Consider the following 25,878-nt stretch of genomic DNA (forward strand, 5'->3'; position numbering starts at 1 on the left):
AAAAGCCAAGTTTTGTTTTTTGGTTTTTTTCCCAGTAAGAGAAGAATTTTTCTATCTACTTTTGGAGCATTAGTCCTGTGTCATCAGTGGTTTTTATCTTAGAAACATGCTCACTGATTTCTGGGCTTAAATCTTTCCAAAGCAAGGTGAATTTCTTTTTTTCCCCTAGGTTATCAAATGATAGATTCAATTTATTTATTGCATATTGTATAGTCTGTCTTTCTTTGTTTTTTTTTTTTTTTCCTGCCAGTTTTGGAAAGTTGCATTTTTTTTCAAGGAATTTGTTCATTTTATCCAAATTATCAAAAATATTTTTTGAGGTCTCAATGTGAATTTTATTATTTACAATCTTCATTGAATATCATTGAGTTTCAACTATATTTCAAGCATCATGCTTCATGAAACACATGTGTTAGTTTATTCTTCATAACATTCCTTTGAGGCTGGCATTATTTCCCATCTCAGGAATGACATAAGTGACTTGCAAGTATCCAGTTAGTGTTTGAGCCAATGCTTATTCCAGAAATATCTGCAGGAACATTGTAAGCCCACAGAGGTGAATAATAAGAGGTGGGAACCACATCCCCAGGTGTTAAGAAATGTCTGATTTATTTAAGAATTTTAATAGCGTATTTATTTTAAAGCAATTGTTATTTGTGATATGACTAATTTTTAGAGTCATCTGAAAAGACTATGTGTTACTGATATCCTCAGGAATTGGAAGAATTATCTGCTGCTCAGCCTTCTGAAAATTCTAAAACACGCCTTAATGAGATAGTATAATTGGACATAATTAAATAGTCATGGGGCACTAATAGCAAAGCCACCAATATAATGCAAGAATCAAAGAACCTGAGTTAATTCAGATGAAGGTTGTCATCTTCCAATGTGAGAAAACGCCTGGGTAGTGACCCCAGGGGAAAGTGATCTCAGGCCCCATCTTGTCTATACCCAGTGTCTCCAGTACCTTCTTGGGTGTGAGGCTTGAGCTCATTTCTGCTTACAAAACCAGCTATGATTTTTCCACTGTTAGGACTTGTAGGAAAATATTCCATGAACCACTTTGTAGCCTTTACATCTTGATTTGCTTGGGTCTGACATTTTTTTTCTCTACAGCTAGATCCGGGCTTGGAGGTTCACATTTTTTCCTTCTTCAGGACCATGTTGCTTTCACAGTCCCTGACAGGCTTACTGGGACTTCCACCAGACACTGTGGTTGACCAGGGCATGGGGTTATCATGGAAAAAAATTCAATAATAATGATGAGTGTGGGAGAAAACAAAGCATTGTCTATCCGAGAAAGCACTCTAAGGTAAGGAAGTCTCTAGAAGCCCAAGAAGGAAAAATCTGAGAGGAGGAAAACAAATATAGTTAGAGAATTTTAAAAGTGCTGATCAAGAACATGTAGAAAGAAAGTTGATTTGTAAGCTTATCCATCGGTGAACTCTTAGACCCTTAATAAAGAGAAAACGCTATACTAAAAATGTAAATATTTTGAGTATAGTAGGCTTCTCATTGATAAACTTTTACCACATTAAAAAAAAAACTTTCTACATGAGGTGACTTACTGTATAATTGTAAGAATTCCTGTGTCCAAAATGAGACAAGAGTTGGCATAGGGTGTCATGCCTTTAACTCCTCTGACGCCCTTAATATGTATTTCTTCAACAAATAATCCCCAAATATCTGCCAAATATTGTGCAGGTCAGTGGAATCTGGTAGCAGACAAATTCAATCAAGATCCCTGGTCACAGAACTTACTCACTCGAGTCTTCAACAGGCAGAATGTATGCCTAAGTGTACGAACAGCACATTCCCCAAACTCTTTCAGATTAGATATGGGGGACTCAAAACATTGATCTCAGGGAAACAATCTTGATTAGTCGTCCTTGCCAGGCTAAACGTGTTTAACAACAAAACTGTATCCAATATGAATTAATACCTGCACAGTGCTATTTTTTAAAGAATAAAATGTATGTCAAGTTCATAATCAGGATGGTTCCATCCAAAGCTATATATGTCCCTCTTTTCTCAGCAGCAGCAATTTACTGGAAGCAGAGTTGGCCGTGGAGGTGCTGTGAGAGCCATGGAGAGAATGGGAGAGTGGGTGCTTCAGCGTAGGGCATTCAGGGGTCAGGGTTTCCAAGTACTATTTGACATCCATCACTGCACAATTTTCTATACTGGGGAAGCAAATGGAACTGTACCTTAAGCTTCCTTCCCCTTATCATGTGTATAAATCATTTATGAGTCACATTCACCATCAGAGACCTGCTGTAGTCCCATGGTTTCCACAAAATTTGTTGTATTGGAAGATGGAGGTACAGCACATGAGATGATCTGAATTACTCGATTTACTATTATCATTACAGACCTTGCTCCTGAACTGTTCCTGTGTTATATATAGCACAAAATCCTTTCTTTTTCAAAAGGAGCTATTGAAGATTAAGAACAATAAAAACAAACATATTTGCTTCCCCAGAAATAAAATTTTATTTATTTTGAACCATGCAAAATTCACAGCATAAAAATAATATCCTGGAAAAAAAATACCCCGTCTGAGACCCTTGAGATAGTGGAAAAAAAGATGATGAGTCAGTGATTATAGCTTCATTCAAGAGAAACTTTGATCTTTTTTTATGCATTTAAAAAAAAATCCAGGAATTCAAATGATGACAGCTGAGATTTTTCCAAAGCTTGTGAAGAGGGCCAGGATTTGCTGCATAATTATGTAGGAAACTAGGCAGTTACTGTGAGCTAGGTGTTGAAGAACAGATGGTTGGGAAGGCTGCATCTCTCCTCTGATCCTGCAGGAGTGGCGAGAGTTGGTGCATTTTTCTTCACACCTGTTGATGTTATGTGTTGGGCAGCTCAGCAGCAGGAGTTGCAGCAGGGGTTGCAGCAGGAGGTCCTGCAGATGGTGCGGCAAGGCGCAGGCTGGCAGCAGGGGGGGCGGCAGCAGGGCGCCTGCACACTGATGATCTGGCAGCTGGTGGAGGCCCAGCAGCAGGGTCTGCAGACCACGGCTGTGCAGGATGTTGGGCAGCAGGTGATGGGGCGGCAGCAGCCTTCCTGCAGGCCACAGGGGTCGCAGCAGATGGGGCGGCCGGAGGGCTCACAGATGGTGCGCGTGTAGCGGGGCACACAGGTCACTGGGCGGCACACGGTGGTCTGGCAGGACACTGGGCGGCAGCAGCAGGGATCACGGAAGCAGCAGGGCTGGCAGCAGCCTCCGCAGCTTTGGGAGGAGCAGGAGTCACAGCAGGAGTCACAGCAAGAGCCGGTCATGGTGGAGTGGGGATTGGAGTGGAGCTGAGGACTTGAGAGGAGTTGGGTGTTCTCCGGTGTGATGTCTTCCTCCCACTTTTGTGTCCTTTATATACCCTGGCCAGGTGCTGATGGCCCTCGGGATACAAGGACGTTTCCTGGAGTTGTGGTTGCGCACTGAAACAAGAGCTCTGGATTCAGTTCCTGAAGCAGCAGTTCCTGAAGCAGCAGTTCTAGCCTGGGGTAGGATGATTTCCTTTCCACCTGTCTGCCTTTTTCCTTGAAATGAATATTTAATGATTTGTATCATCAGAAAAATTGCTTAGCCATCAGCCAGTCCTTCCAGACCAGGTCATGTGACTGGTTGAAAGTTTGAAGGACCTGGTGCTGTCACACCATACTTTCCTCTTGTTCACCATCTGTGATGAGGCTGTTCATGAATCACAGGCCTGGTTTCTGGTTGACTCTGAGACAAGGGGCAATTTTCTAAAAGGTAGAATGACTCATAAAAGGAGATGTGTATTTGTTCTCCTATGGGGAAAAAAACGATCCTGTGTTTTTGTCAAGGAACATATTACTTCTTGTTTATAAGGAAACAATCACCAAAAATACTAGTGTGATTTGAAAAACAAATAATGTGAGTAGGTCTCTAATTCATAATCAACTTATGTAAACAGTGCTAAACTCTTTCCGGGTAGAGAAAGAGAAATAGAGTGAATTCTGAATAGTTTCCTATCATATACTAATCACAAATATTAAAAAGGCAATACAAAAGTAGATAAAGTAAATAGAGGAGAAGAACTTTTCATGGATCAATAAGGTCAAATGAAATGAAGATTTTATTTATACTGTCTTTTATTTATACTGTCTTTTGAATGCCATTTCCTGATAGTAGTCTTGGATATACAATTAAAATTGGAGTTATTCTTGCTTTCCAGATGGGACATAAGCCCTCTCCACTAACTTATTCATGAATTTATTATCTTTCTGTAGTAGACACTGGCTGTTGGCTGAGGTTTTGGTTGCATATGAGGTATGATGATATGGTTATAAAAAAAGACAAAAAAAAGACAAGGGGAATTAACTGGGCTCTTGGCTGATAAACAGCTTTGTCTTTTAAAGGCATAGCTAAGAAGAATGAGGATCTAGAAAATAAAGGAGATAAAAAATAGCATTGTCCCAATTTGGCTGATAGTCTTCAGGCTAAATTTGCCTCTGAGGTGTGTTTTGTTTTATGTGCTTATTTTCAATACACTTTTCATTCACCATATCCCTGATTCTTGCGGTCTCTGAGTTTATGATCCTTCACATTTTTTTGGAAGACCAGGTTGGTTAAATGATTTCTCCAAAGATCTTTGCAACAAAGAGTGGTTCTTTGAAAAATATAAGTAAGCTTGACAAACTCTTAGCCAAACTAACCAAAAGAAAAAGAAGATCCAAATTAACAAAATTAGAGATGAAAAGAAAGATATCATCACAGACATTTTTGAAATCCAGAGGTAATTAGGAACTATTTGAAAACATATTCCAATAAATTGGAAAGTCTAGAAGATATTGACAAATTTCTGGATACACGTGATCTAGCTACATTGAACCAAGAGGATATGGAAAAGCTAAGCAGACAAATATCAAGCAATAAGATTGAAACAATAATAAAAAGCCTTCTAACAGAGAAAAATCTGGGACCAGATGAATTCTCAGCAGAGTTCTACTAGTTCTTTGAAGAATAACTACTTCCAATCACCCCCAAATTATTCCATGAAGTGAAAAGAGAGGGAACATTCTCAAATTCATTCTATGATGCCAGTGATATCACCCTATATCAAACAAGATAAAGATATATCCAGGAAAGAAAACATCAGACCAGTATCCATAATGAACATTGATGTGAAATTTTTTAATAAAATATTAGCAATCAGCATTCAAAAAAACATTAAAAACAATTACTTAAGCAAATTGTTTTCATCCCATGAATGCAAGGTTGGTTCAATATACACAAATCAATCAATGTCATCTACCACATAAATAGAATTAAGGAGAAAAATTACATGAACATTTCAATAGATGCATATACAGCCTTCAACCAAATTCAATATCCATTCATGTTAAAAAACAGTGGAGAAATTAGGGAAAGAAAACTTATCTCAACATAATAAGGACTATATATGATAAATACAAAGCCAACATCATACTGAATGGAGAAAAACTGAAAGCATTTCCTCTAAACTGAGGAACAAGACCAGAATGTCCACTCTCACCATTGCTATTCAATATACTTCTTGAAACTCTAGCCAGAGCAATCAGGCAAAAGAAGGACATTACAGGGATGCAAATAGGTAAAAAAGAAGTCGAATCATCTCTGCTGAAGAATGATCCTGCAGACAGAAGACCCCAGAATTCTAGAGCTATTAAATTAAGCAAAGTAACATGATACATGATCAACATTAAAAAATCAATAGCTTTTCTATACACTAATAATGAATCTGCTGAGAAAGAAAACAGGAAAACAATTCCATTCCCAATAGCCTCAAAAAATACTTGGGAATAAATCTAATCCATGAGGCGAAAGACCTCTACACTGATAATTATAGAAAACTGAAGAAAGAAATTGAAGAATATCTTAGAAGATGGAAAGACCTACCAGGTTTTTTGGATAGGTAGAATTAACATTGTCAAAGTGGCCATATTACCAAAAGTGATCTATCTATATTCAGTGCCATCCCCTTCAAAATATTAATGATATTCTTCACAGAATTAGAAAATAAAAATTGTCCTAAAATTCATTTGGAAGAATACAAGACCCAGACTAATCCAAGAAATACTGAGCAGGAAAGCAAGTCTGGAGGCATCACAATACCTGACCTCAAACTATACTACAGAGCTATAGTAACAAAACAGCATGTTATTGACACCAAAACAGGATATGAAGACCAGTGGAATAAAATGGAAGACACAGAGACAAATTCACATATAGTCTTCTAATCCTTGACAAAGATGCCCAAAATACCCATCGAAGAGAAGATAGTCTGTTTAACAAATGGTGTTGGGAAAACTGGCTACCAATATGTAGAAAAAATGAAACTAGATTTCTCTCTCTCATTGTATACAAAAATCAACTCAAAGTGGATCAAAGACCTAGGGATTACAGTAGTGTCATAGTCTGGCTGGGCACAAATCACGAGCCACTGAAGCAGGAACAAACTTTATTTCTGAACTCCACCAGCACACTACACACACACTCCCCCAGAACTCTCCTGAACATCACCCACGCGGCTCCTCCAGGAACCACCAACCGGAAATCCCTCCTCCGGCACTTCCCCAACCAATGGGAACTCTCCGGGAATCCCCGTGAGAACTCCAAAGTAGCAGGCCTATGGAAAGCAGGGGTCTACTATACACAGCTTAACATAACCATTATCATCTCAATGGCTTGCTGGGTCACCTCTCAACCACTCCGTTCTGGCAAAAATAGCATGCGTCATTCGGACTTGGCTATGGCTCTCAGCACAGTAGAAACACTGTAACTGCTAAAAGAAAGTATAGACTAATACTCCAACATATTGGCACAGGCATAGACTTCCTTAAGAAGACCCCTAAAACTCGAGAAATCAAACCAAGAGCCAATAAGTAGGATCAAATTTTTAAAAGCTCTACACAACAAAGGAAACTATTAAGAGCATGAAGAGAGATCCTATAGCATGGGAGAAAATATTTCCCAGTTACTCTTCCAACAGGGAATTAATATCTAGATTGTATAAAGAACTAAAAAATACCTTCATAGCCATGAAACAAAATTTCCCAACAATAAAGGAGCAAATGATCGATGCAGACATTTCTCAAAAGAAACATAGATGGCCAACAAATGTATTAAAAAATGTTCAGAATCTTTAGCAATCAGGTAAATGCAAATCAAAACTATCCTGAGAGATCATCTCACTCCAGTCACACTGGCAATCATGAAGAACACAAATAGCAGCCAGGTGTGGTGGTGCCTGCCTGTGATCCCAGTGGCTCTGGAGGCTGAGACAGGAGGATGGAGGATTCAAAGCCAGCCTCAACAACTTAGCAAGATCCTAAGCAATTTAGCAAGATCCTGTACCTAAATAAAGTATAAAAAGGAACTCAGTGTTGAGTGTCCTTGGGTTCAATTCCCAGTACCAAAAAGGAAAAAAAAAAGTACAAAACAAATATCAATAGTTGCTGGTGAGGATGTGGGTGTGTGTCGGGTGATGGGAAGGAATACTTACATATTGTTGATGGGTACAACCACTTTGGAAAGCCTTTGAAAATTCCTCAAAAGGTTAAAATGAAGCCACAATATGACCCTGCTATCCCACTCCTTGTATTTATCCCAAAGTACTAAAATCAGCATATTACAGTGGTCCATGCATACCAATGTTTATAGCAGTGTACTGTACAAAAACTGACTTATGGAACCAGGCTAGGTGCCCATCAAGAGATGAATGGATAAAGAAAATAGGATGGACACACACGTGCGCGTGCGCATGCGTACACACACACACACACACACACACACACACACACGAGTCTTCTTCAGCCATAGGGAAGAATGAAATTATATCATTTGCTGGCAAATGGAAAGAACTTGAGAATGTTGTGTCAAGTGAAATAAACCAGACCCAGAAAGTTCAAGGCTGAATGTCATCTCTCATATATGAACCTGGAAAGAAATAAGGGGAAAATGTTGGGGGTAATATCACGAAAACTAAATGGGGAACAGTGGAGTGGAGGGAGGGTGTCAAGAGAAAGGGAGGAGGGGAAGGGAGAAGAGCCACTGTGGAATGAAATTGGCCAACACTTGCTTTATGCATGTATAAGTGTCACAAGGAATTCCACTTTTATGTATATCGTTAATGCATCAATTGAAAAAGAGTAAATAAATAGAAGGAAGTCCAGTGGAGTAGAGGAAGGGAAGCAGGATGAAGGTAGGGAAAGGGGAAGTTCTGGGGATTGAGGATGAGCCAACTGTACTATATGCATTTATGTTTATGTCAAAATGAACCCCACTATTTATCTAATTATGATGCACTAATAAAAACATAAAGAATCCCATAATGACGTTTCTCTTCCCATGGTTCTCTGCTGTGTGGACTCCCTTGCTGTCACAATTAAGATCTACGCGTGTTGGACAAGGGGTGTGTCCCTGGTCCTTATGGCATGGAATTTTTTTAGTCATATTACTCCAGCTCCACACATTCTGCAAGAGTGTTATCACCAGTGGGAGTAATTAAATATTAACAGCAGTAATAGTTATTGTGGAATTTTTGTGTTTGATTGAAAAAAAAATAATGGTGACTTTGACAGTGAGACGTGCCAACTTAATAGTCTCAGGCGTTTTGTTGTGTCTGGAAGTTGCTGGAGGTTGCTGGATGTCAGGGAACTTCTAAATTGTTGAAATAGAATGTGCACTCCCTGGGGAATTCATTCTCAGAAATAATCGTAGAAGTATTTCCTAATCATAAGAGTCAGAGATAGGGATGAGGAAGAGAGAAGGGAAAGAACAGAAGGGCAATGTCAAATTCTTCTCCACCATTTAACAGTTGTCTAACTTAGAACAAATGACATATATCTTCCTAGCCTCATCTGTATAGTGGGCATAGTCTTCAGGGTCTGGTGTTCTTCATGAGCTGGTTTATTATAAAATCCACACAAACATGGAAGACAGAGAGATGGATAGCTTTGACTGAAAAAGAGAAACTATTTTAGGTGGAAAATACAGAAAGACAATCCTTGGGGAAGTAGTGGAATTTGTGGATTTTTTTTTCCTGGAATTAAAATATATTCATCTTTTTTTCAGTGGTTTTGGTGTTCATCTGCCTAAAGTCAGGGAAGACTAAAACAGGTCATCTTTTGGGATCTCTTTCTCCTTTTTGTTGTTTCATTCCCTTGGATGGTTCAATGTGAAAGGAAAAAAATCTGTCTATTAGATTCATATATTATATCCAGTTCTTGTTTTTTTTTTCTGCTGATAAGCTCCTGCTTATAAATCTTATAATGCAGGACTCATTCTTATGGATTCATGGAGTCAATTCTTAAAGACCGCTTTCATCCTGAGACAACCTTAATCTGATACCTAGTCAATTTTTTGGCCTCTTTTGCTGTATTTATTGGAAAAATCTATTTCTAACAGTGGATGTGGATTATATTGAAAAAAAAAAGATTGTTGAAATGTGGTTGGTAAAATCTTCCCCCTAATTCTTTCTGACTCTCAGAAAGATTGAATGTGTAATGGTTACATATTTTTTTTATCCAGTTTGATACAGTGATGTGCAGATGTACTGCGAGAACTAAACATGAATGGTACTGGGCACTTAGGATGCCCCAGGTGCTTTATGTGCATAGATTCAGTTAACTTTTTCCAGCAATATACATTGATTAAGTATTAATTTTCCCATTTTTCAGATAGAAAACCTGAGGGTCAGAGAAGTTAATTTATATGACTGCTGAAGTTTTTGCTTAAAGAAATGTACCGTTTGGAATTCTTTTTGTGAAGACAATTCCCTTCCAATTTAGTTTGATTCAACGAATAGAAATCGAGTACCAGCTGTGTATTGAACTCTGAGCTCAGTACTAAACACCCAAATCAATAAACCACAGTCCTTTCCTTGAAGGCAGAGAAATAATTTAGATACAGTGCTTTGCGGGGAGAGAGGTAAGCTCAAGATCTACTGGAACATGCAAGGAGCTCCTAACCTAGCCGATGTTTGTACAAGGGTGTGTGTGCACATGTGTGTGTGTGTGTGTGTTTGTGCGTGTGCACACATGTATTCATGTGTTTTTGCGGTAGGAGGTTTAAGACATGTCTGCTGGAGATAACTGATCTGAATCTTGGAAATGGATCAGAGTTAGGTAAGTAAAGAAGGTGGAGGGAACAGGTATATAAAAGAATATATGAGATAAATGAAAGAACATGAAAAAGAACATGAAAAAACCAAAATCAAAATCAAAACCTCAGGGAATGTCAGATGCCCAGAAACTACGAGAAGTTCAGCGTTGCTTGAGGCAAAGCTTGGTGGGGAGTGAATGGTGAGGCATGGATCTCCGAGGTGAGCAATGGACAGGCCACAGAGGCACAGAGGTCCTACCTATGTGAGCCGTCAGAGACTAGCTTGGGGTCCCTGTGTGCCCTTCAGATCCTGGCACCAGGATCTGAAACACCTGCCTGTCCTCCTCACCATCTCTGTCTCCTCTGCTTCTTCCTCTTCCCTTGCTTCCTCGTCCTTGCTTTCCCTCCCCCTCTCCCATCTGTTCTCGAGCCCCTCTTCTTTCTTTCTTCAAGTCTTCTTTGTTGTTATTGTTTTGATTCCATCCATGCAGGCTCTAGAGGCCATCCTTTTGTACTTTTATTTAGAGGCATTTCTCCTCCAAACTGATCCTTGTGATTTCAGCCTAATAGTGCTGCTTCAATCTCATGTCTGCATTTTTTTTATAATTAACTTTTTTTTAATATTTATTTTTTTTAATTTTCGGCAGACACAACATCTTTGTTTGTATGTGGAGGATCGAACCCGGGCCGCACGCATGCCAGGCGAGCGTGCTACCGCTTGAGCTACATCCCCAGCCCTGCATTTTTTTTCTTAACTGAGAATGTGTTCATTATTTCTTGTTCTGGCGGATGTTTTTGCATGACTTCTAGACCCTGAAATTAGCTCAAATCTAGATCTTCCTCTGAGTGAATCACAGTCCTGAAATTCTAATGTGTATGAGAATTACGTGGAAATAATAGTAAAAGAGGAACACTAGTGGGTTTCAGGCCCAGAGATTTTGATTCAGTGGTTTAGTTTGGAGCCTAAGAATATGCATTTTAATAAGTGACCCAGGAGATTCTGGTATGGGTGATTTCCAAGTGCATAGATTGTGCTTTGAAAACCACTGCTCCAGGAGCTGTGGTAAGGAGCTGAGAGGAGCCATGCTGGTCAGCTTGCTGCCAGTGGCCAGGGTGGACTTCGAATAGTCTATTTCCACTCCTTCCACCCCTCTTTACTAACACTGGGTTTACTTAATTGTCTAACTCATTGGAGTGTACGGGATGTGGCTAGCTAATCACTAATGGGCAGTCCCTGGCCATTGAAGAAGGTCCTCTGTAGCAGTGAATGACTGACTGACCAAGTGGAATCTGTATGGATAAAGTTTCGATTAGGTTGAGCTTTAGTTTCCTTATGCAGATTCTAAAGTCCTGTCCGTCTGTGTGCACTCACTCATCAGCATGCATTAGTGAATGAATCAGGGAGCAGAGTAGTTTGCTATGCCAGGAAAAATTAGTTTATTGACAACAGTGAGCAATGCATTACAGAGGATGATGGCGAGGGTTTAGGTAGCCCAAACCATCAGGTTCAGGATGGGTTTGCAGAGTCCATTTTGGGGACATTTAAAGGTTGACTGATCACCTATGGTGTCCGTTGGCTGAGGTAGATGCCTGGGAATTAGGCAGAGGGTGGTGATGAAAATCCGCTTACATGAGACTGCCTCCAGATGGTAGGATGTAAAACTAACCGTTGTCACCTTTGAAAAAAGTTTTATTTTCTTGCAACTTGATTAAAATGCCCAATAGGTGGTTAGGCTCTGGTGCTCTGTGGAGACAGCAGGGGCTCAGCAACAGGAGTTGCAGCAGGGGTTGCAGCAGGAGGTCCTGCAGATGGTGCGGCAGGGAGCAGGCTGGCAGCAGTGGGGGCGGCAGCAGGGCGCCTGCACACTGATGGGCTGGCAGCTGGTGGAGGCCCAGCAGCAGGGTCTGCAGACCACGGCTGTGCAGGACGTTGGGCAGCAGGTGATGGGGCGGCAGCAGCCTTCCTGCAGGCCACAGGGGTCGCAGCAGATGGGGCGGCCGGAGGGCTCACAGATGGGGCGCGTGTAGCGGGGCACACAGGTCACTGGGCGGCACACGGTGGTCTGGCAGGACACTGGGCGGCAGCAGCAGGGGTCACGGAAGCAGCAGGGCTGGCAGCAGCCTCCACAGCTCTGGGAGGAGAAGGAGCCACAGCAGGAGCCGGTCATGGTGGAGTGTGGGCTGGAGTGGTGTTGAGGACTTGAGAGGAGTTGGAGGTTCTCAGTGTGATGTCTTCTTCCTTCTCTGGGCCCTTTATATACCCTGCCAGGTGCTGTGGGACTTCTGGACACATGAGCATTCCTTATTCATCTTCTGGCCAATGAAGTGAGGAGTTAGCATTGACTAATTTTTTTTTTTTTTTGGTCACCCTTACCTCATACATATTCATGCATATATACCACAAATATTCCTTTCTTTTGTTTTTAGCAAATTTAGATAATGAATTCAATCCTGATGAATTTGCCTTTGAAATATTTCTAACCCATTAAAGAGAAAAGAATGTGTTTTCTAAACTAGATAATACCTAATCACTCTGTCTCTTGGCCCTGAGGCCAGCAATTTATTTCTTCCCTTCAAAGACGCTCAGGATTATCACCCAAGCAGTGACTTGCTTATTATTACACAGAGACACGGCAGTAACAGGTTAATAGCATCATTCCGGTGCAGACCAATAGGCATCTGCTTCCCAGATGTCTCCTTCCACGACTCACCTAAAGGCAGGCCTGCGGTTTTCCATGTGAGGATGGACCACATGCAATCCTGCCACACTGGTTTTGTCACTCTCCCCTGAATGGGATCTGGGCTTCCCTACCCTCGTTGTTGATGTCTCCTCATTCACCTGGAATGCCCTCCTCCTCCTTTTAATCTGAACTCAATGTCTACCCTGTTTGTAAAACCTGCTGCAAAGATTCATTGCAATTTTTATCTTTGTCATTTATTTGGGATTAATCCTTGCATTTGTGGAGTCTGGAAAGGGGCTGTAGCGGGTGTTTAGGTCTATCCCCCCCCCCCCATTTTGGAGTGGAGGTTGTAAGGGTTGACTAAGGTCACACAGTGAGCTTGCATTATGAAGACTGAGCTCCAAGACTCCTCATTCATCAGTAAGTGGCCTTGACATTGAATTTTTTTTTTGCTTACCAGGCTCAGTGAACCAGGGTTTTTATTAAAGCAAGTAGTAAACCTCTTCCTTTATTTAAGCAGCACCACTAGAAGTGGTACTGGCAGAGGATAAGAGGAGCATTTGTCTCCATTGACAGGGAACCAGAAAGCGTCTCAGGACTTCTAGGTGGGGTCAGCCCTGGGCTCTGGCTCTCTGGAAGGTCAATAGAGAGTTGCTGGACTACTAGTTTCCCTAATGTCAGTCTCAAAGTGTGCAGCTGTGAAACATGCCCTTGTCTAATTCCTTTTAAGTTATTGATACCTTCACCATGTACATTATACTTTTTGATGGATTCCATCTATGAGTTTCTTGTTTCTGAAGTAGATCTATATTTTTCCTTTGGGGGATCTAAAAAAAGAGAATACTTTCTAATCAACCCCACTTAAATTCTACAACCCAAAAGGGGAAAAAAAAAAAAAAAACAGCAGAAATCTTGCAAAACCTCATTCAAATGCTTTTTAAATGTCGTTAGTCCAAAATCACCCCGTCTCAAGATTCAAGGGTTTTTGTTTTATTTTGTCATCATGAGGGAATCTGTCCCATTTTGCACTTCAGATACCCTGGAAGACATCTAGATGTGAACTATATCAAATTCATTCTCCATCTTCCCTCAGGCCAAGATTTCCTCCTGACTCCTTCATGATATTAGTTGATTTTTACTATAGACAGATAATTATCCGAGATACCGTGTCTAGAATTAAAGACACTGTTCTTGGCAAAATGCTTTGATAGAAGGATAATATTTTCCTGATTTATTTACACACAGCATTTTTATTAATGCCCAACTTTCTGTGGTCATTTTTGGTCCAGCAATCCTTTGAGCCTTATGTCTTATAACACAGTTTTATGAGGAATTCTATTTTCTTTTAAGCTAGTCTCTTCCTGTAAAAGCAGTTTATCTCATCTCCCCTGGATGGTGGTTTCATTTGTCAGTGATGGATTTCAGCTACCATTTTCCTGCCTACTATGCAAGAACTTCAAGTTATCTTTTATTGAGTACTTCATATGTCCCAGGGATGGTCACAGATGATTCAAATATCTTATCTGATTAATGATCATAATAATCAATAGAGATAGGTATTATTATCTCCATTCTATAGATGAGGAGTCTGGAGCTTAAAGAGATTAATTAATTTGCCCAAGGTCACACAGCTCTAAACACAGTCTAGATTCAAATCAAAGCATGTCTGACCCAGAACCCTGTGTTTAACAAACATGCTTACAAATAAATGGTATTATTCTTCAATTTAACATGAATAAGCCAGTTTATACTATTCATATTAGCTTCATTTTATGTATTAATCTACAATTTATTAACCTGAACTCTCCAGAAAATTTATCAAACATTAAAATATAACTAACCATGGCACATACTCTTGGACATTAACTCTATTTTTATTTTCTTTGTAGAAAACAATCTGCTTATTTTTGCATACTGACTGATGTATTAAGCTAGTTTCTCATTGCTAACAAGGTTTAATGAGCCAGCTCTTGCTTCATGACAAACAACCACAAACTCTCATCACACTCAATAATAAGTCTTTATTTCTTGGTCATGTGTCTGCAGGTCAGCTGAGATTGGCTGATTAAGGCTGGCCTTCAGGCTGCAGGTCGGTTTGGAACTTTTTTTTTTGAATTTGAGTTTCCTTACTTAGCAAATAAAAATACAGGTTCTCAGTTAAGTTTGGATTTCAGATAAACAGTAGATAATTTTTATAACTATGTCCCAGTGTAGATGGAGCATACTTACATTTAAAAAGTATTTGTTGTTTATCTGAAATTCACATTTAATGAGGTGTCCTGTTTGAGGTATCCTCCCCTTCTTCTTTCTTCTGTGTTAGGTACTAATGGCAGAAAAACAGCACAGAAATACCAGTCACGTGGGCATGTTTCAAGTCTCTGCTTGAGCTGAAAAGGATATTTCTCTTGGCAAAAAGGAAGAGAGAGAGAGAAAAAAATATATTAAAGCCTTATCTAGTTTACTGAAGTGGAGAATCAATTATTTTAGTGATCTCTATTGTGAAGTTTGAGAATGTCAAATTAGATCATGTCCAGGGTCTCTATCCGTGTGGGTCACTTTTATTCCTCTTCCCTCCTCTCTTCCTGGTCAGTAAGAAATGTCATTGACTTAACAAGAACCACCTGATTTCTCTATAAGAAGTTCATATTGTTTCTCTCCTAGGAATTTATATTTGATTGGGCATTCAATAGAGGGAAAAAATATACCTATTAAGATTAACACTAATTTTATGAGAGAAAATATTGACTTATTCAAATATTTCATTAGCAATATTATTTCATTGCTTAAAATAAAAATAGATTATTTAATGATTGACAAGTGAAATTTTCCCTCAAGAGAAATATGATTTGGGGACTTGCATTAATATGGACCTCTCCTCTGACTACACAGATGTAAGGATTCTGATATATATATATATAATTTTATTTATTTATTTATTTTTGATACTGGGGACTGAACTCAGGGGCACTCAGCCACTGAACCACATCCCCAGCCCTATTTTATATTTGACTTAAAGACAGGATGTCACTGAATTGCTTAGCACCTCACTTTTGTTGAGGTTGGCTTCGAACTCTTGATCCTCCTGCTTCAGCCTCCTGAGATGCTGGAATTATAGGCATGTGCCACCGCGCCCCGCTAGGATTCTGATTTTAAAGTAATAAAATTTTTAGCTAAAAGAAAGAAATTCTCAGATTCCCGAATGAAGATGATATCAGCTGCCACTTTGTTCAGTCTGTAATGGACTCAAAACCAGATTCTTCACTCTGAGGGCTGGTAATGCAACTTTAGATTAAGAGTCAGTGATGCAGGGCTGGGATCTTAATGTCCTCTCACAGAGACTAATAATATTAAAAAGCTGAGACTTGGGAGGACCTTCTGGCTGAGATAGGAGAACTGGAAACAGAGTTCACTGATCCAGAGAAGTCTAATGAATCTTGAGAGAAATATGATTTCTCTCAAGTTGCTGGAAGAAGAAAATAATCTATATCAATACTAAAAATTATAGCTAACATGGTTTGGGAATCCAATTTTAGACTTCTCTATGTATGAAAATATCAACTTAAGATATCCATTTGTTTCAGGTTAGAGAAATCTCTGGAGCTTCTTGCAATAGCAAATTTGAAACCATTGTGAGGGAGAGCTGGTGGTAATCCATTTGCTCACTTGGTGTGTCATTATTTATCATGAGTTAATATTCTACAGGAATTTCTTTTTATTATGGGTTTTGAATGTTCCTTGTGTGTGGGAGTGTCCCTATAACATTTACCAATATATCACTAAAAATTAATTATTGGCCTCAGTTATGTGTGAATAGTATGGTTTCCACTCTGGTTAGTTTGGTGTTACAGTGACAGACATGATTTTCTTCTATATTTTCATCCATATAATTGTCTACCACTAGAAACTACATGGTTTGTCTGAATGATAGTGAAAATGATGAGGCTGAAAGCCTCTGCTTGGATATTCCTTAGTGAAATCACGTTTTTGAAAGGGAGGGGGACCATTGGATGTACTTATTCCATTAGCCCATAGGAAAAGATGAAAAGTTTCATTCTATTTCACGTGCTTTCCCTGATCGCTATTATTGCATTGTATGAATCAATGTGTCATACTTTAAATATCCACTCTCAACATTTTTGAAAATCTAAAAGTGGACATTTGATTGAACATTACTTTGAATATGTTGCCCTCCCTAATGTGGATGGGCCTTAGACAATCAACAGAAGACCTGAATAGAATAAATAGCTGCCTAACAAGGAATTCCTTCTTCCCACTGCCTTGATATCAGACTTTTCTTCCTCTTTTAGATGAACTCTGAAACCTTGGCTCTTCGTGGGCCTTGAGACTACCCACATGTGGACTGGAACTACATTGATTCCCCTGGGTTTCCAGTTTGCTAACTGCAGATCTTGGGACTTTTCACGCTCCACAATCATGTGAGCCATCTGGTGAGATCATCCTGTACTTTTCTGTTAATGTACTAACATAAAATTCAATTAAATATTTTCTTTTTGCAGGGAGTGGGTACTGGAGATTGAGACCAGAGGCCCTCGACCACTAAACCACATCCCCAAGCCCTTTCTTATTTCTTATTTTGAAACAATGTCTCCCTAAGTTGCTGAAGGCCTCTCAAAGTTGCTGAATCTGTCCTTGAACCTTCAATCCTCCTACCTCAGCCTTCTGAACCACTGGGATTACAGACATGCTCCACTTTACCCAGCTAAATATTTTCTAATTTTGAAGCATTTGTAAATTTCTAGAACAAACTCTAGTTGGCTATGATGTATTACTCTTTTTGCATATTGATATTTCATTTATTAGTATTTATTTGGTTTCTGCATCTGTGATCTTCAATAATACAAGCCTATGATTTTCGTTTATCACACTATGCTTGTCTGATTTTGAAATTATGTTTGTACTTACCTTATAAAAGTGAGTTGAGAAGATTTTTCTTTTTTTTCTATATTTTTTTAAAAATTTTTTCCAGTTTGAATGGAATTGAACTTCCTTTAAGATTTAGTAAACTTGGGGCTGGGGTTGTGGCTCAAGCAGTAGCACGCTCGCCTGGCATGCGTGCAGCCCGGGTTTGATCCTCAGCACCACATACCAACAAAGATGTTGTGTCCGCTGAAAACTAAAAAATAAATATTAAAATTCTCTCTCTCTCTCTCTCTCAAAAAAAAAAAAAAGATTTAGTAAACTTACTTCTAAATCAATATGAGACTGGTGCCTACCCCCCCACATATCAACATATGTAGAGGGTAAGTTTTGAATCATATATATATAGTTTATTTAATGATTATTGTTTTTATGTTTTCTATAAAATTAATTAATTTTGTTAATCTATACTTTTATAGAAATAGTCAATCTAATCATAAAATGTGAACATATTAAAGTAAATTTATGTATAAATTTTTAGTTTGTTTTAAAAAACACTCTCCTGGTGGCTGATTATACCTCCTATCAAATGTATTATTTACCCATTAGCCCTTTAGTTACTATTTACTTTCTCTCTGATCAGTTTTGCCAGACTTTTCTTATTTTACGGATTATTTAGTTGTTTATGAAGTTGATTTTATTGAACTTTCCATTTAAACATTTCATTATTGCTTTTTACATGTTGTGTGATAACCTTCCTTTTTCATGGGGTTTACTGATGGACAAGAGTGTGGTGGAAATGCAAAGAGGAGGGAATTTCAAAGCATCACTTCAGGATTAACTCCTAATGCCAGCCTGCTCCAATGTCACAGATAAAATAAAATAATTCAAGTTTTTTTATTTTTACCTTTGATGTACTGAAAAGTTTTGGATATGTAAAACCCCAATATTATATTTTATAATTTCATCTGTGATTTCAGAACTTAGGGTTTCATAACAACACTCCTAACTCTTCTGTGTAAAATTTAAAGTATATTTCATCCTATTTATTTCTTCTTTTTTGATTGGTTCTTTTTTTAGTTATACCTGACAATAGAATGTACTATGACATAATTATAAAAGCATGGAATATAATTTGTCTTAATTCAACCCCTGGTATTTGCCCTTCCTCTTTCTCCCACCTCCTGTTTCCTCCCCTCTACATTCCTTCTTTATTCCAAACAACTAAGGCAGATTCCAAATGAGTTGTGAAATGGGGAAATTTTCTTCTTTCATGAGGGTGTCTTAATTCTATGATTAAAATCTTGGAAGCCTTTTTCTAATGGCATCTGAAGAAACACGAAGCTTACCAGTGATGTCTACACAAATCATCTTCAACCCTGTTGTTTCAATAGTCTAAATCCATTTTAGTGCATGGTCATGGGCTCATTTTGATATCAGTAACAATCACTGAAGCAGTCCTCCTGGAGAGTCATGTCAAAACACTGTTGTCTTTCAAATTCAGGTGCAGCCACCATTCCTGGACATTTTATCTCCAATGTGCATCCCAGCTGAGAACTACTAGGAACTACTTATAATTTTTAAAATCCTTAGATAGAGAAAATGAGTTTTGAAATTCTAGACTTCTAGGGCCATGTATGTTAGAATGTGAAGTGTAGAGATGTTTGAATCATAAGGAAAACCCTGAAATACCACAATCAGAAACATACCACGCCATCCAGATGAAATGTTGTTTCTTAAAAATGTAGCGAAATCTGCGTTTCTTCTCATCAGAACTCAATGGGAAATACAACCCTCTTTGTGAACACACTTTGAAATGTTGTTTATTGAATGAATGAATAGGGTACATTATCTTCTTTGTAGGAGATTTTCCTGCTTTCATTGGCATGAACTGTTTTTCCCCAGAAATTTGGTTGTACATTTTCTCCAAAACAAAACCAATGGTATTAAGAGGTATAATGTACTAACAATGTAATGATTTTTAAGTCCTAATTCAGGATATGGAGACACACAGGCAACATGTATGTGCATGGGCACACACCACACACCACTTTTTACACTTACAAATGCACCACTTTGTGTTAATATCCTAAGTTGTCTATATTTGACTTAGCACTTATTTTCAAAATTATTTCAACATGAACTTTTCTGTGTCTTTGTATAAAATATAATTGCCTGGTTACTGAGTAAATGACTCTGAAAATAATAGAGAACAACATCAAAGAATTCTTTTGGGCAGAAAAATTTTATTTCAAAGCAGAAGAGCAACAAAACATAAGAAAATTACTCTAGGAGAGAATCTATGATATAACTAGACCCCCCAGGACTGAGGGAATAAAATTCGTGCCTACATTGGGGCTAGAGTTAATGTTTAACTTTTTGAGAAAAATAATGTAGCCCCTCCAAGTAGTAAGGAAAATGAGTAATCTGGAGGATCAAGGTAATTTCTTTGCTAGTAGATTACAAATTAATTTTTATTTGATGACAGCATTGGAAAGAAGAGAGTTTAAAATGAACTATAAGGTGCTTTTGTGGGACAGTGTTGGGCTCATTGGAATCATGAAACCCATTGTGTTGAATGACATTAACCAGATTCCATGTGTCCTAATGGTGGGCCCAAAAGAAGTTCTGCATCTGTGGGGAGAGAGGAGGTAAGGAGGTGGTGTGTTCAAAGACAAGATTCAGCAGTCAGGGATGGCACAGCACATGGGGCGGGGGCAGGTGGAGATGACACAGGTGGGGCGATAGCAAGTGGTGTGGCAGGAGACATTGCCACAGACTGGACGCAGGCGGCAGCAGGTCTGGCAGCAGCAGGAGTCACAGGAGGGGCGGCAGCAGCTGGAGATGCAGCAGCAGGGGCGGCAGCAGCTGGAGCCACAGCAGCTGGACCCACCAGAGCAAGAGGGGCGGCAGCAGCTGGACACACAGCAGGGCCTGCAGCAGCTGGAGCCACAGCAGCTGGACCCACCAGAGCAAGAGGGGCGGCAGCAGCTGGACACACAGCAGGGTCTGCAGCAGCTGGAGCCACAGCAGCTGGGGCGGCAGCAGGTGGTCCTGCAGCAGGTGGTCTGGCAGCACCTGGGCTGGCAGCAGCCATAGCCCTGGCTAGAGCAGCAGGAGCCACAAGAGGAGTTGCACATGGTGTCAGAGACTGGAGGTTCTGGGTGGGTTTCCAGGAGAGTGAATTCTTGGGTTTGAAAGTCTTCTTGGACCACACCCCCTTTTATATCCCACCGAACTTCTCTTTCACCATGTCATTATTTCCTTGTTGTTATTTACCTTCCTGGAAAACTTAATTATTTAATTACATAATAGAATGTTTCTAATTAAGTACTCCAAAGAAAGAAAATAGCATATCTCCCTTTCCTGTTGTGCTCCTGTGTTTCCCACTGAAACATTTTTGACATTTTTTCCTTAGTGGGTGTCACATTTGACCTTGACCTATGCAGTGGTCTTTTATGAAGTACTCAATAATAGACATTCTGACATTTTTTTTTTCAGATGTAATATTTCCTCCTATCTGTATGCAAATCATAGAGGATGTTTTTCATAATTCAAATATATCTTTTGTTGTTGAAGAATTTTCCGGTCAGGTGAAATGTTGGAAAGGAACTAGAAGAAAGGGCCCATTTGGGAGGAGGATGTCCCATCTGTCATGAGGATGATGGTGATTTTTTGTGTGGCCACCTTAGAAGGTCAGGGTCAGACCCGAGGAAGTTCCAAGCTCTGTGTCAGGTCTCATTCCAGGGTCTTCAGCTGAAGCATTTGGCAATGACTCATGGTTTTGACATAATCAAAACACATTTTTGCTGTATGTCTTCCAGAATAGGGAGGTTTTTTTTTTTTATTGCTAAAATTGAACAATGGATTTTTCTTTCACAGGAGCATTTGTTGATTTCTAGAATCAGTAAGTTTTCAATAAATATGTATTCAAGATATCCTATTGGCTCCTCTGAAAACAGAACAGATAACCCCTCATGTCTTTCCTGGGGGTACTTGTATAAGATCCACACCAGAAAACAGTGTGGCAAAAATTAAAGAATTACAATTACTTTAATTTCACAACTAAAATAAAAAATATACAGTTTGTGGATGCGTTCCATGCATCCTCGGTGTGTGCGCATCATAGTGACATGTTCACTGTGTCAGGCTTTGTGCTGAACATTTTTTAATCCATATTGTTTTTAATCTTTATTGCAGCCCTATGAAATAGTGTCCTTACTCTTTTAGTGGAAGAGTCAAAAGACACACAGAAAGGTTAAAACAAACTTAAAAGTTGTTCAAGATTAAACAAAAACTTGTATGTCTCCAAGTGGTCAGTGAAGGGGTGAAGAATAAAACTTGCAAGCCTTTGCTGAAGCTGTTGAATTTCCGGGAATGTTTTTTGTTCCTTGTCAGCTCTGCAAACCTACTTGTCTGTCATGACCCAGCTGAAGTGCTTTCTTCTCAATATCTTTCCTGATAAGCTACTCTCCTAATAAGACCTCTATCATTATTCTTTGTCTTGTGTTTCTAATTCATTACTGACTTCTGCCATTCCCCCAGGTGCAATCCTAATACCCTGAAGTCCTGGGCTATGGCATTTATTTCTGTTACCATAAGGTGGAGAGAGAAGACACTGGCCATAAGTGTTTTGGAGCGAATGAAGTATCTTTTGACTGCTGGAGCAAGGAAAAGGAATATTCCAGACAAACAGATTGCAGTTCCATCTAAGGAAGACCGCATTTTTGTGGTAACATGTCACCGATAAATGACATGTGAAAAGTTGTGGAAGTTAAGACTCTGTTTGCATTGAGACTTGTTTATAGACATCCATGAATACTGTGCTTAACTGAAATGCCCATATCCACACAGAAGAAGCCAAGAAGGCGGGAAACACCAAATGATAGCACCAGTCCTTCACCTCCTGACTTCCCTGTTTTACTCTTATTGCTAGGAAAAAAAAAGTCATCATTACCAGTTTGATATCAGTCAACCAAATTTATTTGCTGAACATCTATTGTCTTCATTTTTATTTTATACAAAAGTGCAGAACTTGGGACAGAGACTTGAGTGCAAATAGTATACTTGAGGGGTGATTTTAGGAGACGCAAGTGAGGAATTATGGAAAGTAAGAGGAGGAAGAAAAATCCCCAAAATGTTTGTGTTAATGATGGGGTCACTACCTGGGCAACTTGGGTACAAGCCAAGGGTACATGCCTGAGGCTGGAAGCATTTCGCTGCCATGATTTTATGCTCAGAATATTCTAGAAAATCAACTAAGAAGTGGCATTAATCATGAGTTCATTAAAATATGAACTTTTAAAAATCAACAGATTTCTTATGCACTAGCAATAATCCTCCACAAAAATGTAATGGGCCAAAAACTCACCATTCTTATGATAAATAAAAATATTAAAATCTGCTGAGCAATCCAATTGGCCTCGATGGGGGAAAGTAGTAATATTTCCTGAAGGACATCAAATGGTATTTTAATAAACACCAGAACAAGAAAATGTATAACTAAAGCCAGACTTGTGACTAAGTGCATACATGTCATACACATACATTTAATAAGGATTTATCTCATACCAATGGCTCTTGAATGATATTGGCAAAGACTAATGAAAGAAAACTTACTTTGGGTCAAATTCTTCTGTGTCATTTAGATTTTTAAAGACTATATACTTATTATAGGATCTTCTGAAGCCTCATATATATGAAACATTTGACCTGGTGTCTAGAATGTCTCAATTTTATCATGGCAAAGATTATAGGTGTGGGGGGATTATATAATTTCATTTTGGATACTTGATTTAATGTACAGGTTTGCTCGTTTCTTCTATTTAACTCAATGTATAAGATGTCCACAGTATAGATGTAAATCAAACCTTGACATCATAGACATCTAGTGTGGGATCAATCACTCTTTGATATTGGGGCTGTCCTGTGCCTTATACGATGGTTGGCATCATCCTTTGGGTCTTCCTGCTGGACAACAGCAACAGGACCTTCCTTCCACCCCTTGTGCCAACCATATCTCTAGACACTGCTGAGATCTTCTGAGGGCAAATTTGTCCCTTGTTGAGAAACACTGATGTATGGATACCTCATTTTCCCCAGTGGTTATATTGTCTTCCTAGGAAGCTACCAAGGTATATTTAACTACTCACTGATCAATAGATATTTGGAAATTTTCTTATAAAAAAGATGGATTAAGATCTCATTTCAAAACTTCTAGTGAAGCTGGACATGGTGGTGCACACCTGTAATCCCACTAGCTTCAGAGGCTGAGGCAGAGAGATCACAAGTTCCAGGCTGCTCTCCGTAACTTAGCAATGACATCTCAAAAAAAAAAAAAAAAAAAAAATGAAATGGATGGGGGATGTAGCTCAGTGGTGGAGTGCCCCTGGATTCCATCCCCACTGCTGCAAAAATAGATAAATAGAATAAAAATTTATAGGGAAAAAAAAGAGTAACAACCACATTCAATTTTCAATGACAATAGAATGGAAGTTTATTTTTTTCATATAGGAATAACAAGGTACAAGAAAATCCTTGCAAAGGAACATAAAGTGATACTTGATTGGATTTCAATGTCAGAGGTGTTAAACATCTACGGCCCTACGGTGACAGAAGCAATCTCAAATTCTTTAAGCATGATGAATGGGCGTCCTGAAGAAAAAGGGAAAAATGTTGGAGGTAATGTGTTAAATTATTAGGAGATCCTCAGTGAATTCATTTGCAAGGTGAGGAGTTTGGACAAAATTCAGGATGTGGAATATTCAGAATAACTAGGAATGAGATTGGCTTATGGGACTCAGGAGATCAATTCTCTTGGGCATGACATTTTTTTTTTTTTTTTTTTTAGAAGGAAGGTCTACATCTGTGGGGAGAGAGGAGGTAAGGAGGTGGGGTGTTCAAAGACAAGATTCAGCAGTCAGGGATGGCACAGCACATGGGGCGGGGGCAGGTGGAGATGACACAGGTGGGGCGATAGCAGGTGGTGTGGCAGGAGACATTGCCACAGACTGGACGCAGGCGGCAGCAGGTCTGGCAGCAGCAGGAGTCACAGGAGGGGCGGCAGCAGCTGGAGATGCAGCAGCAGGGGCGGCAGCAGCTGGAGCCACAGCAGCTGGACCCACCAGAGCAAGAGGGGCGGCAGCAGCTGGACACACAGCAGGGTCTGCAGCAGCTGGAGCCACAGCAGCTGGGGCGGCAGCAGGTGGTCCTGCAGCAGGTGGTCTGGCAGCACCTGGGCTGGCAGCAGCCATAGCCCTGGCCAGAGCAGCAGGAGCCACAAGAGGAGTTGCACATGGTATCAGAGATTAGAGGTTTTGAGTGGGTTTCCAAGTGGGTGAGTGTTCAGGTTTGATCTTTCCTTGCTCTCTCTTGCTTTTATACCCTGCTGAGGGCTACTATGATCATGTGAAGGATTTTGTTTATACTAAGAAAAGATCATTTAGTTTAGTTAATTAGCTAATTGTGTTTATCTGGTAAACATCGCTATTTATAGAAAAGGGACTATTTCTTTTTCCTGTTGTATTATGAGCTCTCCAATTTGGTGAAGTCATGTGAATCAGCTCCATTTTTCATCCTGTCTGATATGTCTCCTAAGGTAGACCCCTTACATGACTTTCATTGGATTTAATGTTTGTTTTTCATTTATGTATTCACCTCCAGAAAATATACGGGAAATAGATTTTATGGTGATTAAATCTCCTCTGTTTTGAAAAAAGTTAAAAGCAAGTAATATGTAATTCTGACATGAAAATAGTTGAAAGTGGAGGTGTAACCGATGTGACTCTGCAAGCTGCATTTGGGGTAAAATTGGGGGTTCATAACCCACTTCAGTCCAATGTATGAAGGGGGTTATGTCAAGAGCTTTGTAATGTTGTGAACAACCAATTAAAAAAAAAAATCAAAAAAAAAAAAGAAAAAAAAGAAAATAGTTGAAAGACCCATATTTTGGAGGTGTGTGGGAGGTAGCTTGTGTGCAATGAGGAATGCTGTGATCCCTTTGGATTTTCTGGATGCTCAGTGAGGTGTAAAGGATTCCAGTGATGTTCCTATCTATTTTGTCTTACTGAGTCTATTCAGTTTGAAGAGTTATAATGCAATGGATTCATTACTTTTAAATAGTAAAAAATCACATTGGCATGATGGGTCCTTTTAAAAAATATTAAAATTTGAATGATAAGTTGTTTTTCAAAAGTAGAGTATCAT

The 25,878-nt window shown here is 39.3% G+C and overlaps 4 protein-coding genes across 5 annotated transcripts in view; all 4 read right to left on the bottom strand.

The window, feature by feature from the left end:
- The window catches only part of LOC308636558 (keratin, high-sulfur matrix protein, B2B-like), a gene marked incomplete at both ends in the record, with an annotated part of 197,694 nt that overhangs the window by 10,682 nt on the left and 161,134 nt on the right, over window positions 1-25,878 (bottom strand). The window lies entirely within an intron of this gene.
- LOC308636579 (keratin, high-sulfur matrix protein, IIIA3A-like) lies at window positions 2,872-3,288 on the bottom strand (the record flags this gene model as incomplete). The annotated part of the gene is made up of 1 exon (XM_081272142.1): window positions 2,872-3,288. One exon carries the CDS (start codon window positions 3,286-3,288, stop codon window positions 2,872-2,874), a length of 417 nt encoding a protein of 138 aa, XP_081128268.1.
- On the bottom strand, window positions 11,878-12,282 carry LOC308636581 (keratin-associated protein 2-2-like; the record flags this gene model as incomplete). The annotated part of the gene is made up of 1 exon (XM_081272145.1): window positions 11,878-12,282. One exon carries the CDS (start codon window positions 12,280-12,282, stop codon window positions 11,878-11,880), a length of 405 nt encoding a protein of 134 aa, XP_081128271.1.
- On the bottom strand, window positions 20,355-24,969 carry LOC308636570 (uncharacterized protein; the record flags this gene model as incomplete). Of its 2 annotated transcripts, XM_081272132.1 has the most annotated exons (2): window positions 20,355-20,756; window positions 24,694-24,969. In XM_081272132.1, the coding sequence occupies 2 exons, from the start codon at window positions 24,967-24,969 to the stop codon at window positions 20,355-20,357; spliced, it is 678 nt and encodes a 225-aa protein (XP_081128258.1). The 2 variants fall into 2 exon arrangements, with proteins under 2 accessions (XP_081128258.1, XP_081128259.1); XM_081272133.1 differs by lacking the exon at window positions 24,694-24,969 and having other exon boundaries at window positions 20,355-20,813.

This window comes from Spermophilus citellus, assembly GCF_964194105.1.
Source record: "Spermophilus citellus genome assembly, chromosome: 17".
Classification (NCBI taxonomy): domain Eukaryota; kingdom Metazoa; phylum Chordata; class Mammalia; order Rodentia; family Sciuridae; genus Spermophilus; species Spermophilus citellus.